Source organism: Motacilla alba, chromosome 26 (assembly GCF_015832195.1).
Source record: "Motacilla alba alba isolate MOTALB_02 chromosome 26, Motacilla_alba_V1.0_pri, whole genome shotgun sequence".
NCBI classification, from domain to species: domain Eukaryota; kingdom Metazoa; phylum Chordata; class Aves; order Passeriformes; family Motacillidae; genus Motacilla; species Motacilla alba.
Window position 1 is genome coordinate 800,523 of NC_052041.1, and position 17,548 is coordinate 818,070.

General features: G+C 59.9%; 1 protein-coding gene across 1 annotated transcript in view; it reads right to left on the reverse strand.

Moving 5' to 3' along the window:
- Nucleotides 1–2,250: 2,250 nt before the first annotated feature.
- Nucleotides 2,251–17,548, reverse strand: part of NAV1 (neuron navigator 1) — a 74,141-nt gene continuing 58,843 nt past the window's right edge. Inside the window, exons 8-33 of the mRNA XM_038162437.1 lie at nucleotides 17,240–17,537; nucleotides 16,179–16,872; nucleotides 15,618–16,076; nucleotides 15,368–15,409; nucleotides 15,064–15,212; nucleotides 14,287–14,457; nucleotides 13,725–13,777; nucleotides 13,532–13,555; nucleotides 13,365–13,442; nucleotides 13,088–13,171; nucleotides 12,842–12,953; nucleotides 12,125–12,246; nucleotides 11,690–11,698; nucleotides 10,128–10,324; nucleotides 9,879–10,041; nucleotides 9,566–9,740; nucleotides 9,258–9,355; nucleotides 9,037–9,132; nucleotides 8,727–8,886; nucleotides 8,394–8,629; nucleotides 8,136–8,290; nucleotides 7,874–7,945; nucleotides 7,413–7,609; nucleotides 6,810–6,928; nucleotides 6,376–6,573; nucleotides 2,251–5,830 (exon numbers count right to left, since the gene is read on the reverse strand). Coding sequence (XP_038018365.1) covers nucleotides 5,735–5,830; nucleotides 6,376–6,573; nucleotides 6,810–6,928; nucleotides 7,413–7,609; nucleotides 7,874–7,945; nucleotides 8,136–8,290; nucleotides 8,394–8,629; nucleotides 8,727–8,886; nucleotides 9,037–9,132; nucleotides 9,258–9,355; nucleotides 9,566–9,740; nucleotides 9,879–10,041; nucleotides 10,128–10,324; nucleotides 11,690–11,698; nucleotides 12,125–12,246; nucleotides 12,842–12,953; nucleotides 13,088–13,171; nucleotides 13,365–13,442; nucleotides 13,532–13,555; nucleotides 13,725–13,777; nucleotides 14,287–14,457; nucleotides 15,064–15,212; nucleotides 15,368–15,409; nucleotides 15,618–16,076; nucleotides 16,179–16,872; nucleotides 17,240–17,537 — 4,257 coding nt within the window. The 3' untranslated portion in view covers nucleotides 2,251–5,734. The remainder of the gene's footprint in view (nucleotides 5,831–6,375; nucleotides 6,574–6,809; nucleotides 6,929–7,412; nucleotides 7,610–7,873; nucleotides 7,946–8,135; nucleotides 8,291–8,393; nucleotides 8,630–8,726; nucleotides 8,887–9,036; nucleotides 9,133–9,257; nucleotides 9,356–9,565; nucleotides 9,741–9,878; nucleotides 10,042–10,127; nucleotides 10,325–11,689; nucleotides 11,699–12,124; nucleotides 12,247–12,841; nucleotides 12,954–13,087; nucleotides 13,172–13,364; nucleotides 13,443–13,531; nucleotides 13,556–13,724; nucleotides 13,778–14,286; nucleotides 14,458–15,063; nucleotides 15,213–15,367; nucleotides 15,410–15,617; nucleotides 16,077–16,178; nucleotides 16,873–17,239; nucleotides 17,538–17,548) is intronic.

Genomic DNA, 17,548 nt, shown 5'->3' on the forward strand with positions numbered 1-17,548 from the left:
ACACACTTCGCGTCAATCACCTCACTCACGAACACTGGTCCCTTCTCACCAGCGACCTTGCGCAGATCACCACCCACCACTGCCGCCACCGCCGCCACAGGGACCCGCCAGGTCCTTGCTGCGGCCACAGGAGAGACGCGCTGGAGGCAGCTGTGATGGTGGCACCTCCATCGTGCCTCCCCCCAGATCCAGAGGGCTCCTGGCAACACAGCCTTGGTTTTAGAGCCAAAACATCAGGAAAAAGCTGATGGGATTCAAGTGAGGAGCCCGGGCGGGGAGTGGAGGGCAGTGGGGGGACAGTTTTGCCCCTGCTGTGGGATGCCCTTCCCATCAACGGAGTCTCCAATGGGAAAAGGGAGCCCTTGGACACTCTTTACTCCCCATACATGAGCCAGGGACAGGGACCCTGTGGGTTCACCCCAAACCACCCCAGCTGAGGGTCTGCCTCCTCCATTCCAGCAGCCCCTGGTCCCAGTGTCACAGCCAGAGCATCTGAACTACACAGGGAGGTGGCCGGCTGCTCCAGCCGCTCCAGCCAGAGACGCTCTGGAGAGGTAGTGCCTGGAGCAGGGAGGACATTCCGAGGTCCCAGCCCAGCTGGGAGCTGCATCACCCAAAACCTCTGCATACCCTAGTTTTGCTGCAGCAAACCCCCTCCCAGCCTTGCACCAGCCCCCGACAACATCACAGAGACAGACAGGGGGAGGGGAAGGGCCCTGCATGGGGCCATATCCCCACTGCAGCACCCAGGGGTGCTGGTTGCCCGAACCGAAGGGACCCTCCCCTGCCCATCACTCTTGAGAAGGGCGGCTGAGTGTTCCCAAACGCAGGAGTCTGTCTGAAATTGAAGCGTCAGCATCAGCCCCGTGTGGTCCCTCTGTATCTCCTCCCACCCCCGCCCCATTGCTCGACCGATTCCTCTGGCTCTGCGCCGTGGCAATTCCCGTAGTCACGATGTGTGGGACCCTTCTGCTGCCCCCCTGCTCCCCTCTCCTGCCTGCTCTGCTGCCTGCACAGGGCTTGGAGTCAGCACAGGTCGGGGTGCACGCACTGGGCACATCTCTGCGGACGAGGGGCCGGGCGTCACCAAAACCGGTCCCGCTCTCCGTGTCCGGGACCGCACCCAACGTAACGAACTCGTGTGAACTCGCCCTGCGGGAGGAGCGGGAGCCGACTGGAAGAGCCCTCTCCTGGTCCTGGATCCGCCACTGCAGCCTCTTACAGCTCATCGCCATCCCGTCATTAATTAACGGCTCCTGAAGCATCTGTCCCTGCTCCAGCGTCACTCTCCGGAGGGGAAGACAGATTTGGAGACGCCGCGGGAAGACCGGGCTCTCCTTGCCTGCTTCAGCCTCCAGCCGAGCTCTGCTGCAGGCAGAGTAACTGGATTTGCACAAGGGACACCGTCCCACCTCTGTCCCCCTGTGCTGATGCAGCATCTGTCACCATCGTGTCCTTTCAAATGGGAGATCGGATCAGACCTGGTGAGGCAAAAGGGGCCCTGGGAATGCGCACCCGGCCCAGCCCTCCTCCCCCCCTGCTCAGGTAGGACCTGTCTCTCCTGCCCCAGGAAAGGGACTCCCTGCTTTCCATGTCCTGAACTGCCAAGATTCCAAATCAGGAGCATTTCTGCCCACCCCAGTCTTTACAGGTGTGTGACCTCGGGAGAGAGGTCCCCAATCCTAAAACTGCTCCCAGCATCCTGCAAAACAGCCAGGATTTCAAGCCAGGAGCGTTTCTACTCAGGCTCCCTTCCCTATTTTGCGGGAAGGCAACTACCAAGGACAGGGGTAGATGCTCTGAGGGCTTGAGCCCCTCTGCTCTGGAGACAGGTTAGGAGAGATGGGGGATACTCAGCCTGGAGAGAATGCCCTGGGGAGACTTTAGAGCCCCTTAGAGTTCCAAGAGAGCTGGAGAGGGACTTTGGACAAGGGCCTGGAGGGACAGGACAAGGGGGAATGGCTTCAAACTGCCAGAGGGCAGGGTTAGATGGAACATTGGGAAGAAAATCTTGGCTGTGAGGGAGGTGAGGCCTTGGCTCATGCTGCCCAGAGAAGCTGTGGCCACCCCATCCCTGGAAATACTCAAGGCCAGGGACTTGGAACAACCTGGGATAGTGCAAGATGTCCCTTCCACTGAGATGAAGTTTAAGGTCCCTTCCCAAAGCATCACAATTCTAGGATGTGTACAACTGCCCTCCCCTCTGGCACACAGGGACAGAGCCACAGACACAGGACCAGGAGCCAACAGTACAGGAGATCACTTTATTGAATCCAATGGTGTTAGACAGACGACTGAGAAGAGACATGCCAGTTGGTGCGGGCAGTGTGGGCAGCAGGAGCTGACTTGGTGCAGGGCTGGATTTGTTTCTGTCTTTTCAGAATATCCTTAAGCCTTTTCCTGGCTTCCTTTTATGTTTCCTTTAAAATTTCTTTGAAGTAAAAACAACTAATCGTGGAAAGAGTCCAGATGGTGTTTGTTTGTTCCCTATGATTGTTCCCGCAGCTATATACAAGGTGGGGCTGGGTCTCAACATCAGGTATAAAATGGAGCGAGTTTACAAACGTGGAGGGTGCAAGGAAAAAGCAAAAACAGTCAGGCGTGAGTAGAAATCTGGACCAAAATCTTAAAGAGAAATTTAAAAAGTGCTATAAAACCCCTCGGCAGGAATACCATGCAGTTAAGAAACACAAAACCCAGTCAATTACACAGATAATCTAGAACAGGAATTTGTCCATTTCATCTTTTATTTAATTAAAAAAAGGTTGTTTGTGTTCATTAGAAAAAAGCTAAAATTGTAAGGTTCAGGCCACCAGGCAGCAGCAGCTCGAGGGGGCAGGAGGGTGAGGCACTGGCATCACCCACCTCCAGCCCCTCAGGGGGGCTTCCAGGGACCATGGGCACCTTCGGGGGCAACTGGCGCCTCTGAAGGTGGCAGATACCCTTGTGGGGTGATGGGCACCTTTGGGGACAGCAGGCACCTTTGGGGACAACAGGCACCTTTGGGTGGGCACCCTTAGAGGTGGCAGGAGGATGAGTTAGAGCAATCCTTGGACCCTTTCCCTGGGGACAGAGGGACTCAGCCCACAGCCAGGAGCTGGCCCCCAGACAGCTGCCAGCCTTGGGGACATGAGGTGCTTGGTGTAAGCCAGGACAAATCCATCAGGACCTGGCCCCTCTGGCCAGGTAACCCCAGCCAAGCCCCCCACCAGCTAATCCCAGGGCCCACCTGCTGGCATGGCCCTTCTCCTTCCACCGGAGATTCCTCCTGGATCACACCCCCACCGGCTGCTCACCTCCAGCTGCCAGGGCCAAGGCCATGGCATGAGGGGCAGCGCCAGCCTGGGGAGGGATGGGGCAAACCTGCAGGACACAGGCCAGGGGATGCTCAGCAGTGGGGGATGGCTACAGTTTGGTCCAGGTTTGGGTGGCTCCCTGGAGGAGTCAGAAAAGAAAGCTCAGGCAAGGCTGCCCCTCCTCCCATGGGACTCCTCAGGGCACCTGGGCACAGGGCAGCCCCCAAGGGTGCATCAGTCCCCTCCCACCCTGGGCACCAGAGTCCCAAGGAGGGTGCGAGGGGCTGGAGGGAACAGCTGCGTCCCCATTGCAGACCTCGAGCGGCTGCTGGGCCGGAGTCTCATACAATCAGAAAAGAAGTCAGCACAGCACAGTCATCACAGAGTACAAAAAAAACCCAAAACCAGGGACAAGGCGCGGGGCCGGGCCCCCCCAACCCACACAGGGCGTTCCACGACGGATCTATGTACAGCGAGTCCTCGACAGAAGAGAAGGCGAACAGAAAGCCCTAACGCCCAAGCCAGCATGGGGAAGAGATCCCGGAGATCCCCGTGGGAAGGGGCCGGGCTGGCTGGCCCCGGAGGCAGCAGGAGGCTGTCAGACGGAGGAGTGGGAGAAGTGAGCACCAAGGGGTGGCGAGGCGGGACACACCGGCCAAGAGCACCGAGGGCAGAGGGGTGGCAGCCTCCGAGGGCACTGCGGGAGATGCCCCTTCCAGAGGGGGTGAGGCGTCCCTGAAGGCCACACCAGCTGCAGCACAGGGGGCTGAGGCTGCCCAGTCCCCAGCCTGGCATAGTTGGGCTCAGTTGATCTGGCCCTGGGGTCACCTTTCCTCATATGTCTCTCCATGGCCCCAGAAGAATGTGGAGACTGAGCTGGAGGGCAGCAGGGAGGAAAGACCCCCAGGGCCCAAGTGGGCACAGGATGGGAGTGCAGACCTGCAGGGCACCCCACAGCCATGGCTGGGGACAGGCCAGTGAGGGTGCTGCAGGCAGCAGTCCCAGCACCTTCATTCCATCCCAGCCAAGCTGGCTTTGGGGACAGAGGATACTGGAGCCGGAGTAGGCCGTGACAGCATTGTCCCAAGCCCCACGTGCCCCCTTCCCGCATGGCCAGAGATTAAGGCACCACGGCAGCACCGGGGCCGACCCTCTCCATGGAGTCTGGCCTTTTGACAATGCGGGATAAGGCCAGGAGGACACATGGCAGCCCCAGGTGCCCCAAGAGCACCAACACAGACCCTGCCAGGCTACAGGAAGGCACAGGGCCAGGGGGAGCCGGCAGCATGGGGAGTAACCCCAGGTTCATTGACCCACAGCCCCAGGCCTGGCAGCACCAAGGGGATGAGAGGTTGGTTGGGCCCCCCTCCACCAGGGGACAGGGATGGCATCCAGCTGCCCAGGGATGGGGCAGCAGCAGCAGCCTCCCCATGCCCCAGTACCTCAGGGAAGGGATGCTCTGTGGCATCCCAGCCTGGTGCGAGACACCATCCCAATGCCCTGTGCCTTGGAGGAGGAGGGAGTTGCCATGTGAGGGGCTGCTCTGGGAGCCTCCTGCTGCCACCTGCTTCCACACTGGCCTCCAAGTCCCACCCCAGCCAACCTGTGCGGCCCCAGAAGGTGGGTTCAGGGACTGGAGCACCAGTGAGCACCAGTTTTGTGACAGAGGTGTTTTGAGTGATGAAACCAACAGCTGCAAAAGAAACCAAAGGGGAAAGACACTGCTGCCAGGGAAGCAGTAGGCACCAGGCCACACGCTCCAGGCCATGAGAGCAGAGTACCAGAACTAAACAAGGGACCAAAGCAAAGTCTGGACTCGGCCAAAGGAAAAGGGGAAGGGGGAAACAAAATAAAATAAGAAAAGGAACGTTTTTGGGCTGTCCTGGTCACAGCGGCTGCCGTGCAGGTGAAACAGGGAATGCACAGAGAGCAGCGAGAGCCATGCTCCCCTTGGCTTGCACGGGGTGGGAGCTCCACAGTGGAGGCTCTCGTGGCTTTGCCCAGTGGGCACAGAGGGAGCTGGAGCCTCTCTTGCCCACGCTCTCATCCTGCAGCCCCAGCTCCTCCTGTGCCCCCAGCTGTGGCCCAGGTGGCTCCCATGGGGTCCCTGCCCCATGCAGGCGCCTTCCTGCAGCTCCTGGGAGCGGGGGCTCAGCCTCAGTGGTCACCTTGGTCCCAAAGCCCAAGAGTTTGCAATAGAGACAGAAAAAAAACCAAGAAGAGAAACCAGGATTCTCCTACCCCCAGGGCTGGGAGGGGAGATGGTAACTCATGCTCTTTCACAGATGAGCTGAGTTTCCCCAGGCTCCACCAGGACACGCCAGAGCCCTGCTCTTCTCCTCTCTGCTTGCTCGCCAGCCCCACGCTCCTGGATGCCAAAGGAAAAGGAGAGCAGCCCAGCAGCAGCTCTCCTCCACCTGGGCTGGCACATCTGGGCCTCACAGAGTCGACTGCAGGTCGGGGTCCACCATGGTCTCACGGTCCGGAGACTCAATGTAGTTGGCAGCTTCCTGGAGCTTCAGCAGCATGGCCATCTGTGGGGACAGGAGCATGGCAGAAGCCCAAGGGGGACAGGAGGCCCACAGGTGACTGGGGAGACCACTTGGCCCTCTTGCCCTCCCAAACCAGCCTTGCTGAAAAGCTCCTTAGAGGGTAAAGCAAGTCCCAGAGATGCTGCAAAATCCCTCCCTTGCGCCAGGATCCGGCCTCGGGCACAGCTGGAATGCTCAAGATTCAGTGTGCCAAAACAGCATCAGCCAGCATCACCTGTGGAGCCAGCAGCCTCTCCAGGTGACACATCAGGACATGTAGGAGCACGTGTGCTTGTCTGTGGCTCTGCATGTGGACATGATGCTTTGTGAAGTGTCATGTTGTGCCCTTTCACTGGCATGTCACCATGTGTCCTGGTGTGCAGCCCACCTGCCAGAGCCACCACCCTGCACCCACTGCTCCTCCTGGGAGCACAAAGTGTTTCTGCATCCCCAAGTCAGACTTTTTACACTGAGAATTAACTGGGAAAGCAAAGCTCTGGCCTGCTCTGCCACCAGCTCCTCCCAGCCGCTGCTGTTGGGCAGCATACCAGTGGGTCCGAGTCCAGGGAGCTGGGCGTGGTATCCTTCACGGTGCGCTCCTCAGGGGGGGACACGGTGCTCTGGGGCCCGATGGTGGGCGGGGGCAGGTGGTACAGCTTGGACTGGTCCTGCTGCGCTGACGGCCAGGGCAGGGTGTCCCGCACCCACTCCACAGGGTCCTCCCAGGCTGCCTTCTGCCCGTGGACCTGTGGCAGGGATCAAGCAGCAGCCACCCTCTCAGTACATGCCAGAGACAGCAATGTGGCACCCTGAGTCCCCCAGGACAGCGCTATGTGCCACAGCAGGCACAGGGCACAGGATTGAAACAGATGTCACCTACAACCATCATTCCAGCGCCTCCCCTCTCTCCCCAACCCACGATGGCTGTATCAGTGTGTCCCCGCCCTGGTTTGCATTCTCATGTGCCAGCAGCACTGGCTACCTTGAGCCCATCTTTTGCCCCCTCCTGCAGGTAAGGGATGATGGAGTTGTTCCACAGGTCGATGAACCAGGTCCGGAAATCCTCAATTCCAATAGGGCAGGAGAGAAAGAAGCAGGGACCTGTGGGGGGAAGGCAGACAGTGGAAATGGGAGCTGGGTGCCCCTCCTCCAGTCACTGGGCCCGAAACTCACAGTACTGAGTGGAAGGGTACCTGGAAGTGGAAGTACCTGGCTGGAAGGGGGCCCTTGGGAACATTGATTAGGCACCATCCGCCTGCACAGCAGACAGACAGCATCTCCCAGGCAAGGAAGGGGGCTGCCAAATTCAATATATCCCCAAAAGCCTGCTGAGGCACGGGGAATCCACCTGGGAGAATACAGCTCCTCCATGCCCAGGGAAGGGTGCTGGGAGCCTTGGCTGACGCCCCTAGTGACAGCTCCCAAAGACCACCCAGGGAAGAGCAATGCTTTTGAGCATCACCCACCAGCTGTGGGACTGGGAGACACAGGGAACACATCAGCCCCCCGAGTTCCTCTGGGAGGGTTTGGTCCCCAGGGCTCCTCACAGCCTGGGGCAGAGGAGGAAGGTGAGGCAAAGCCATACCGATGAGGAAGTCGGATGTGCTGTGTTTTTCCAGAAAGGTGTGCAAATGGTACCAGAGCTTGGGCACCCAGTCCAGCACCCGCAGCAGCTCCTCCTTGTTGGCGTTGATGTCCGTGTCTGACTCCAGCAGCTTCCGCCGCAGGTAGCGCACCAGGAAGCCATTGGCTGGCTCCACATTGTTGGAGAAGGTCAGCATCCTGGGGGAGGACTCCAGTGGTCAGGGTTGGGTCTCCACACAAGCTGCCCTGCTCCCCAGCACTCTTGAGGTCCTCCTTGCATCCCCACCCTGCATTTGCCTGAGGCTGGGGAATATCAGATCCTTCTGGGATGGCAGGGACAGGCCTGGGGGCTCATTCCTAATCATGGCTCCCAACCATAGAATGTGACCACAGAAACATCCAGGTGCAAGTGATGGCTTCTGTCCCCCACAAGGATGATCCCCAGGGAGGTACAATTCCTACCTGAAGCTGAGATGGAGGCCATGGTTCGGGGTCATCTTCACAGGCTGGTTGGTAGTGCCAATGATATACGGACTAAGTGAGTGACAGAGAGACAAGATTCATGAGAAAAAAACCTCTGAGTCATCCCTGCCCAAGGCAGCGCTGATCTGGGCACAGCAGACACGTGTGGCCTCATCCCCACAGCCCAGCGACCTCGGTGAGAGCAGTGGGGAGCATGTGTGTGCCATGGGGCTGCACTGGAAGGGTGCAGAGGAGCTCTCACCATTTGTGGTACTTGCAGGTGAGCGCACCGTTGACGAGCTCACTGATGGAGCCCGCCTCACTGAGGTCGTCCAGGAGGATCACCAGCGGCACGTCCGCCGTGCCCGTCTCCCGGTCGATCTGGTTGGCCAGGTTGGACAGGTACAGCTGAAGATCCTGGAACAAACAGTTCAGGTGTCACGCGTGTCAGGGGCCATGGCATGACAGCCACGGGGATCATGGCACCAGTGCCCACAGGGACACTGCTGTGTGTCCTCACCTTGCAGGATTGCTGGTGCATGTTGAAGGTGCTGACGATGCCCTCGGTGACGTCCCGACCCGAGCGCTCCACCAGGTACTCGGCCAGGCGGTTGGTCAGGTAGGTCTTGCCGGTGCCACTGGGCCCCGAGAGGATTAGGCGGCGGTGTTTCAGCAGGAGGCTGATGTAGTGCTGCATCATGGGCTTGGGGATGAGTGTTTCGAACACCAGGCTGTCCACGCACTTCTCTTTCAAGCCTGTGGGCAGGGGAGGGCTGAGGGTCCACTCACACCCTGCAATACCCCGAGACAGCAGAGACATGGCACAGCCATGGAGCCCCACTGCCACACTGACCTTTGAGCGTCACCACAACGCTAGTCAGGCCCCGGCGGCACAGCGGCAGCTCCGGCGGCTCCGTGTCCAGCACCCGCTTGATGTGGCTGATGCTGTAGCCGTAGATGGACTCGGTGCTGAGCCCCAGCGTGGATGCAGGATCCATCTTAGTGATGTAATCCTACATGGAGAAGAACAGGGCTGTCAGTGCCCCTGAGAGCTGGCAGAGAGCGGCTCCAAGAGAGCTGAGGAGGACATGGGCTGGGAATAGCAGGCCTGGTGGAGCAGTGTCAAAGGACGGCTCTCTAGAGAGTGTTCTTTTTGCTCCTACCTTGAAGACCTGGCAGACAGCCTCATCCAGCATCTTCCAGTCTACCTTCCCGCTCACCTTGGTCCAGCCCAAGAAAAACTCCTGCTGCTTGAGGTCCTAGGAGCCAAGGCAGAAGTGTGCAGTGCTGCAGCACCATATCCAGCCTCGGGAGGCATCCTTTGCCCCTCTGTCAGGGCCATGACACAGTGACAGGTCAGGGTCCCCATAGAGCCCACACTCACCCCCTTGATGATGTGCTGTGGTGGCATGCGCACCACAATCCGCAGTGTCAGCTCATCCTTCTGGGTGCCAGCGCTGACAGCATCCATGGGGGACATGTCTGGGGATGGAGCAGTGGCTGTGCTGGCCAGAGCCGAGCCACCAGGCCTGGCTATCCCCAGCCAGAGTCAAATCCTGCTGTGGCCAACAGCGGCACCAGCAGCACGACAGATCCCCCGCTCACTCCAGGTGAGCAGCAGCACATTATCACCATACACACTCCTCCCTATCCCAGTCCTTCCCCATCTGCCAGGAGCTCTATCACTCCTACCTGCATCCCCTGGGCTGGGGCTGAAGGCATGACCAAGGGTGAGACCCAAGGAGCGCCGTGGTGAAGAGGAGGCCGATGTGCTCGTGATATGGCTGGGAACAGCACCCAGCACTGCTGAAGGCCCAGGGGCCACCTTGAGACGGTCATTCTCAGCCTTCAGGAGATCCACCTCCAGCTAGGGCACAACAAGGCAAGGCACAGGGTAAGGAGCTGTATGCCAGGGGCACTCTGGAGTGCAGCACAGTGGTGAGAATGCAGGGACTGTGGGCACCTTGGCACTGAGAGCAGCCAGGCTACTGGCAGGGGTCCTCACCTGCATGTTGTGCATGGTCTCCCGCAGCTGCTCCAGCTGGTGGGCTGAGTTAAGGGCCTCCAGGCGGATGTCTGTCAGCTTCATCTCCTTCTCCCACAGCTCTGACCGCAGCTCTGACACCTCCTTCTTCTCAGGCTCACCCTCGCTATGAGCCTGGAAGAGCCTAAGCCAAGAGAGAGACCAGGTCTCACATGTGTCTCTGGCAGGAGCCTGCAGCCCCTGCCCCTGGCCCTCCCTGGCCCCACGTACTCAGCCGTGTCAATGCCCACAGAGGAGGATGTGGAGGACTTGATGGAGGGCGAGGCAGTCTCTGTGGAGCCATGCTGTAGCTTGGGGGAGGAGGGGGCTGATGAGTCTGGCGTGGCGATCTCCTCTATGTCAGAGTAGGACGAAGCCGATTTGGGGCCCTTCTTGATGCTGAAGGCCTTATTGAAGGAGCTGCGTAGCTACAGAGAAAAAAAAAACTTGTTAGAGACAGTCCGAAGTGCAGCGTCAGAAGCAGAGACCTGGCCTGGTCCTGCCCTGTCTGTCCAGGACCCACAGACAGTCTGAGCTGGGACCAGTACGACCACACCCATCACAGAGGCAGCACGACCACCACGCTGGGGAAGGCTGCAGCCTGACCCCGCTCTACTGGCACAGCGAACAGATGGGGTGCACAGTCCTATGGGCAACACTCACCCCAGTCTGGATGGCACCAGAGCCCTAAAGAATGGGACCCATGTCCTGGTCAGGACGTCTCCCAGCCCCGCTCCCCACCAGCACCTACACCAGGCTGTTCAGGCATGGCACCAACACCCTGGTCCACCAAGAAGGGCCAATCCATCCCTACATTCACCCCACCACAGCCATTTCATTTCATAAAGAGGCACTTATTTACAGGGATGTCCCTTGCTCCAGCCACTGCAGAGCCAGAGTCCTGCCCCACACCTCCCTCTGCCCCACGGATCCTGCTGGAAGCACAGAGGGGCAGCCAGCCCTCCACAGAGCATGCTGGTGTCTCTGAGCATGCAGCATGCACACAGCACACGCAGAGCAGTGGTGGGTGAGCAGCGGGCTGGGGCCAGTGAGGGGGATGGACACATCACAGGGACCAAACCAGACCCAAACTGGGTCCCACCAGCTGGTAGGAGAGCAGCAGGATGGGCACCCCGTGCTCACATGTGCCCTGCACTTCCAGGGAGGGCCTGCTCCAAGGGAAGGTGGGAGAAAGAAGGGATGGAGAGCACGCTGGATCTGTCCCAATCCCCACAGGCACTAGCAGACTGCTCTAAGGTGTTCCCAAAAGCAAGAGCATCACATTTCAGTGTAAACAAAGTAGGTATCCAGCTCTGCTGATGGTGGGAGCAGGGCAGCACTGAGACCTCGGTGGGTGCTGGCAGAGACAGAGCCACTTGAGACCACATCAGGCAGCCCTGGAGAGGCAGAGATGGGCAGTGCACTCCAATCCCCTCAGTGACACTAGCAGGGTTGCACCAAGGCCTCCATCCCAAAAGATCCAGTTACAGGAATTCAGGAGAGTGCCTGCCTTCCCTAGGCAAGAAGGGGACTGTTCCCATCCATGGGGCAGGTCCCACGTGAGTCCTTCCTGCTGTCTATGGCAGATCAAGCCCCTCTTTGTATGTGCATATTTGTCCTTAACATCAAAGAAAGCAGCCAAGGTGGGCATAGACTTGCTGGGGACCCAGGATGGCCTGTGCTGGGGTTAGTGCCAGTGGGATGGATGGGATGGGGAGTGTATGAGCACCGTCCCATGAAATGGAGCAAGGGCCCTGGCTGGGCACAGGTGGATTGGACAGCGTGGAACTTACCTCATACACCTGGAAAAAAAGGGTTGAGGTCAGCATAGGGGAAGAGAAACAAAACAAAGCAAGACTTAATTGCACATCCAGCTCAGAGCTGCCTGGTGCAGGCAAGGGGCTGCCTGGCTGAGGTGTCAGCCCTCTACACTGTCAGAGCCTGCGTGCGCAGGAGGGACACATGGGGGGATACACAAGGAAGCAGGCATGCAGGGCCAGGACTGGGAAACTCCTGAAGGGGCTGGACAAGTCCCAGCCAACAATTCAAGACGCAAATCCATGGCAGTTACACTCTCCTCACCACTGCTGTCCCCAGGGGACAGGGGGCACCAACACGCCAAAGCCAAGGCAGACCGAGAGCAGTTGGTTTGTCGGGCTGACCTTGAGCAGACCCTGCCAGTGGCTCCCCAAGCCCCACTTCTCCTACCAGTGCCCCATCCAACCCACCCAGCTCTTCTTCTTCTTCTTCTTGGCGTCAGCATCCTTGCTGCTGCCAATGCTGGAGTGGCTGGTGATGCTGTTGAGGCTGGAGATGCTGTCAGAGGAGTTCTGCCGCTTGATGCGCAGCTCTGGGGTCCAGAGAAGCAGGAGAGATTGGGAAAGGAGGGATCAGCTACCTGCAACTGCCTCAAAGCCAGAGCACCCTATGGTCCCCCCTCCCTACACCCAATCCCTCTCTCCCAGCCAACACCTTCTGAGCTCTTGGAGCCACCTTGTAACAATGACATGGGACTCAGACACCACATGGGCGCTGCCAGAGAGATGCCCAGGGCACAGATCACCCTGCTGCTGTCCCAGGCCATCTCCCTGACAGCTCCTTGCACTCACACTGTGGTTTTGGGGCTAGAAATGGCACTTATGGGAACAAAGTCAATATCAGCAGGCAAAACTGGCTGTTGGCAAAGGGCCTGGCAAGGAGGTCTCCCAAGATTGACAAACAACCATTCCCCTACATGTCAGGACTGTGACCTTGCATGGTGGCAGCTCTGGCTGTCCTGTCCACTCCTGGTTCAGATGCTCAAGGATCCCAGGTGGGAAAAAACTGCTGCCCAGAGCACCCTGCCTCCAGATGAACTTCCCCCATGAGAGGGTGTGCCCTGGGACCCTGTGCCAGTCCCAGCAGGAGCATTCCAGCTCAGGAAGGGCTGCAGCATCATGCCTTACCTTTGGGGGTGACATCAGTGCCATTTAGAGCACCCTGGATCACAGCTTGGGCCTCTGAGTTCTTCTTCTTCAGGAAGTCAATGGTCTCTCGCAGGTCCAGCAGCTCCGTATCCTGGGGCAGCAGAGTTGGGAGCCGTGGAGTGCATCTCGATGGTGGAGAGCCCACCCAAGAGCACCCTTGGGTCAATCTCCCAAGTCCAGCACCACCAGCCCCACGAGCCCCACTGAGCACTGCGATACACCCACCTTCTCCTCGGCAGTCTCAGCCAGGTGCCGCAGGCGGGATGTCATGCTCACCAGGCTCTGCTCAAAAGCTGCCACCAGGTTGGCCTGGGAGAAGTGGAGAAACAGGTGAGCCCCCACATGTGGGCAAAAACCCATGGACAGGTGAGCACCCACTGCCATGCATGGGATGCAAAAGGCTGAACGGGAAATCAGGGCTTCCATGGGCACATCCAGCACCAGCCCTGTGCCCTGCAGGGATGGAGTGGGGTGCCCCACAGGGGCTCCCATGGGGACTCACGTTAGCAGACAGTTGGGACGTCAGCGTGGCCACCTTCTCCTGCGAGGACTCCAGCTCGCGGCGCAGCTTGCGGATTTGCTGTGGGGAGAGAGGGGAGAGATGAGAGGGCCCAGGCACTCACCCTCACTGGGGGCAGGGGCAGGCGTGAGCAAAGGGTGGGGGCTCACCTCAGACTGCATCTTCTCCTCAGCCTGGCAGCGTGAGAGCAGAGAGGGACAGACAGACAGAGGCAGGCAGTCAGGGGGGCAGCGAGGCACAGACAGGCTCAGCACCAGGCAGAGGCATGCACAGAGGCCCCCCCAGTCCCACCCAGATCCCCCAGCCATGCACAAAGCAGCGCAGCACGGAGGCGGCTCTTACGGAGGAGTAGGTGGAGGACGCGCTGGAGGCCAGGGACAGCACCGATCCGTGAACTGCAACACAGGAAAACCCGAGGTGTCAGGGTGCCCTGGAGAGCAGCACCCACCCGGGGGCTCCAGGTCAGGGCACAGCTGGTGACTGGGCTCTCAGGGTGGAGGGCTCTGGGGACGCCTGGGGGAGGTACAGGGTGGGATGGCAGCTGCTCAGCACTGCCCATTTCTCAGTGTGTGCCCTCCACCTGCACCCTCCTCTCTGGGGAACCTGGGGGCCATGCTGCCCTCCCTGTCTGCTTGGATCCCCTCCTCCCCAGTGTTACAGCACCCTGGTATCAACCCAAGGACACTGACTACCCATGGGGGTCAGGGCAGACCCAGGGCTGATGCCAGCACAGAGTCCAAAAGAGCCCTCAGTGCTGCTGTACCTGCTCTGATGCCAAGAATGGGACACAGTGACCCATCCAACAATGTCATGGCAGCACCAGTAGGAAGGGACAAGGGTGCAGGGAGCCCCACCAACCCTCTGCAGCCTCCTCCACCTGAGCAGGAGCACAGCACACTCTCACCGTCGTCCACAGGGTCCCGGAAAGAGCCCGAGCGGATCATGCCCTTGGGCTTGTCGGCCAGGGAGAGGGTGCTGCCCATCTGGGAGGTGCTGTACAGCTCGAAGGTGGAGTCGTGGGTGGGGATGCTGTTGGAGCGGGTGATCCGCGGGGTGGTGGTGGCAGTGGGGCTCACTGCAAGGAGAAAGCAGGGAGGAGGCAGGGTCAGAGTCACGCTGGGGACCTGCCATTAGGATGGGGAAGCAGGACTGGGAGCGATCCACAAGAGCTGTGATGCAGTGAGGAAGCAGGGATTGTGGTCCCAAAGCAGGGAGGGGCTGGGTAAAGCCAAAAGGCAGGTTGATGCTGGGAAGACCTGGACACCAGCACCAAGGTAATCACAGGGCTGAAAAACAAATCCATTGCCCCAGGACCAAGTGGGTACCACTATGCCACAGCCCAACACCTGTAGGTGCAGGAGTGGAGCCTGTTGCCCCAATTTGTCTGCCTGGACCCCCCAAACCCTCCAGGAACATTCAGGTCCTGGTCAGATCAGGGCAGGGCTTACCCCTTGCCCTGCCAAGGACCTCCAGAGGAGCAGTTATGGCCTGAGGCCCAAAGGTGGACGAGATGCCCTGAAGCAGAGGTGATGGACATCCCTGGTCCCAATCCAGCACCCAAAGCACCAGGTGCTGGTGTTGGTGGTGTCAAGAAGACAAGCAGCGCCCAGGGGAGCACCAGCACATCACACAGGGAGCACGGGGAGCAGGAGGGAAGGGGCCAGCAGCGGAGGGCACTGACCAATGCTGGTGAGCGGACCCTTCCCGACCAGCGCCATGGGGAGGGCGGGGGGTGAGGGCAGCTCCTGCTGCTCGTCCGACTCGGGGAGTCCGCTGACTGCGTGGGAGTGGCGCCGCTCCTTGGCCTCCTCCTGGGAGTGGAGCTGGTACCTGGGGAGCCGCAGACAGGCACGGTAAGATCGACCAGCACCGTCCAGCTCCTGCCCACTGCACTGCAGCCCAGCTTCCCTGGCTCAGGGGCACTGCCCTGGAAACCCTCCCCTTCCCACCCCAGCACTACCCAAAAGTCACTTGGGCTCTTTTACCTCAACCCCTTCTTGGGCAGTGTGTTCCTGTCGCGGCTGGCACTGGAAGGGAAGGAAAGATCAGTGAAGGAAAGATCCTTGCACAGACTAGGGAAGGAGCCATGGGGATTGAGTTGTAGGAACAGGGAGCTTTTCCCTAAGACTAGCAGGAAGAGACTCTGAAGCAGGCAAAGGACATGGCAGAACAGCAGGGAGCAATGTGTGCCCATGAAGGTGCCACAGCAGCCCACCAACCTCCTTCCAGCCATACCTGTCCAGATGTGTGAGCCGGGGGCTCCCACTCCAGCCCAGCTCTCCTGCCTCTTCTTCTTCCTGTTCCTCCTCTGCACTGGCAGAGGGTGCAGCAGCAGGGGCAGGGGTGGTGGTGCTGCCCCCTGAAAAGGCACTGGGCAGGCTCATGGGCATCTGCAGGGATTCCATGCTGCGGTGAAGGCCGGAGAGCTTAGGGTACATCCTGCCCTCCTTGGGAACACCGAAGCCACCCATGAGCTCCAGGCCCTGGGAGAAGCTCGCTGAGTTGATGTTGAGGATGGGGGCAGGGCTGGGGCTGAAGCAGGGCGCAAGGTGCCCACCAGCCGGGTGCAGGTCCTGGAGCTTGCCAGTGTGTGGGGTGTGCAGCTCGCTGGAGGAGGGCAAGTCTAAGCTGTTGGAGTTGACCTTGTCCAAGTTGGCCAGCGAGGGAGGCTTCACATAGGTCTTGGCAGCTGCTCTGGAGGGGGGAAATGAGTAAGGAAACAGATGAGACTCGGGAACTGGTGCTGGGCACAGCCGTGCCAGGCACCTGCTGCCCTCGGAGGTGGAAGGACCATACCTGAGAGGTGTAGGGGGCAGCTCAGCCACCTTGGCTGCTGGCGGGAGATTGGCCTGGGCTTTTGGGGTGCTCTCAGGTGAGCTGGCACTCTTCAGGGTGCCGCACTCAGAGTCAAGTGCCACTGCCTTGGCCTTGGCCTTCTCCTTCTCACGGTCTGTCTGGTTCACAGGGGCCGGTGTGCCACGGCCAGTGCCTACCTTGGATGGCTCCTTGAGCCGTGACACCGAGATGCCACCCTGCTTGGTGCTCAGCAGGCTGGGGTCAATGCTGCTGCTGACCGGCCGGGCTGCGCTGCGGCCCCCAGTCACACTCATGGAGCTGGACTTGGCCGGCCGGGGCAGGCTGCGGTACTGGATGTTGGAGCGAGCCCCTGGTGCCAGGAACCCAGGCTCAGGTGCGTTGGAGACATCGAGGCTTGTTTTCCTCCCACTGACTGGCTTAACAGGGATGCCAGAGCTCTTCTGGATCTTGCCGAGAGTGGCCGAGCCCCCAGCCTGCATGACAGTGGCTGTGCCAGTGGCAGGAGCCGGTTTCTTGTAGCCAAAGGAGCTGGAGGATGAGGGGCGTGCGAGCCCTGATGGAGGCTTCTTGGCGTCAGCTGTGCGGTCACGGCCGGCATCGGAGGAGGAGCGCTGCAGGCCCGTGTTCTTCACTGACAGCTTGCTCTTGTCAGTGACTTTGGTCTCTGGTTTGCCTGGTGGCAAGAACGGACAGGTTAGTGTCCCCGGAAGCTTTGAGGACATATGGAAGTTAAGCCCAGACAGGATATGGGCACCAGAGATGCAGGCATGTGATGGAGAAGGGACATGTCAGACCCTTGGTGCACTCAACAGTTCCCCAGCCTGGTGTGTGGACATGAGACCATGGGGCAGGCACAGACCCCCAGCCTGTCTGCAGCCCACAACACAGCCCGGCCTCCCCTTCCAGCCCACATCCAGCTCTTGGGTCTGAGCACAGCCATAGGCCACCCCATGGCCTACATGCCTGGGGAAGGCACACAAAGACAGCACCCAACCTTCTCTCTATCAAAGGAGCTGGACCCTGCCCAAACTGGTTTTTACCTGCCACTTTGAGGGTGCTCTGGGCCATGTGGGTGATGGGGGAGGTCACAGCCACTGGAGGAGTCTTGCCCTTCTTGAGGGAGCCCGGGGTGCCCAGGCTCACGGGCTTCTTCAGCTCACCACCCTTGGGCCCCTCCTCACCACCCTCTGAAGGCTCCCGCCGCCACTTGGAGGAGCCATGCTCCATCTTGAGGCTGCTGCTGTCGTAGTCCAGCTTCTTGGGTGCCTTCTCGTCACCCTCACCGTACCAGCTCAGTCCGCTCTCTGCCAGTGAGCGCTTCTCCGAGTCCGTGCGCAGCTGGGGGCAGA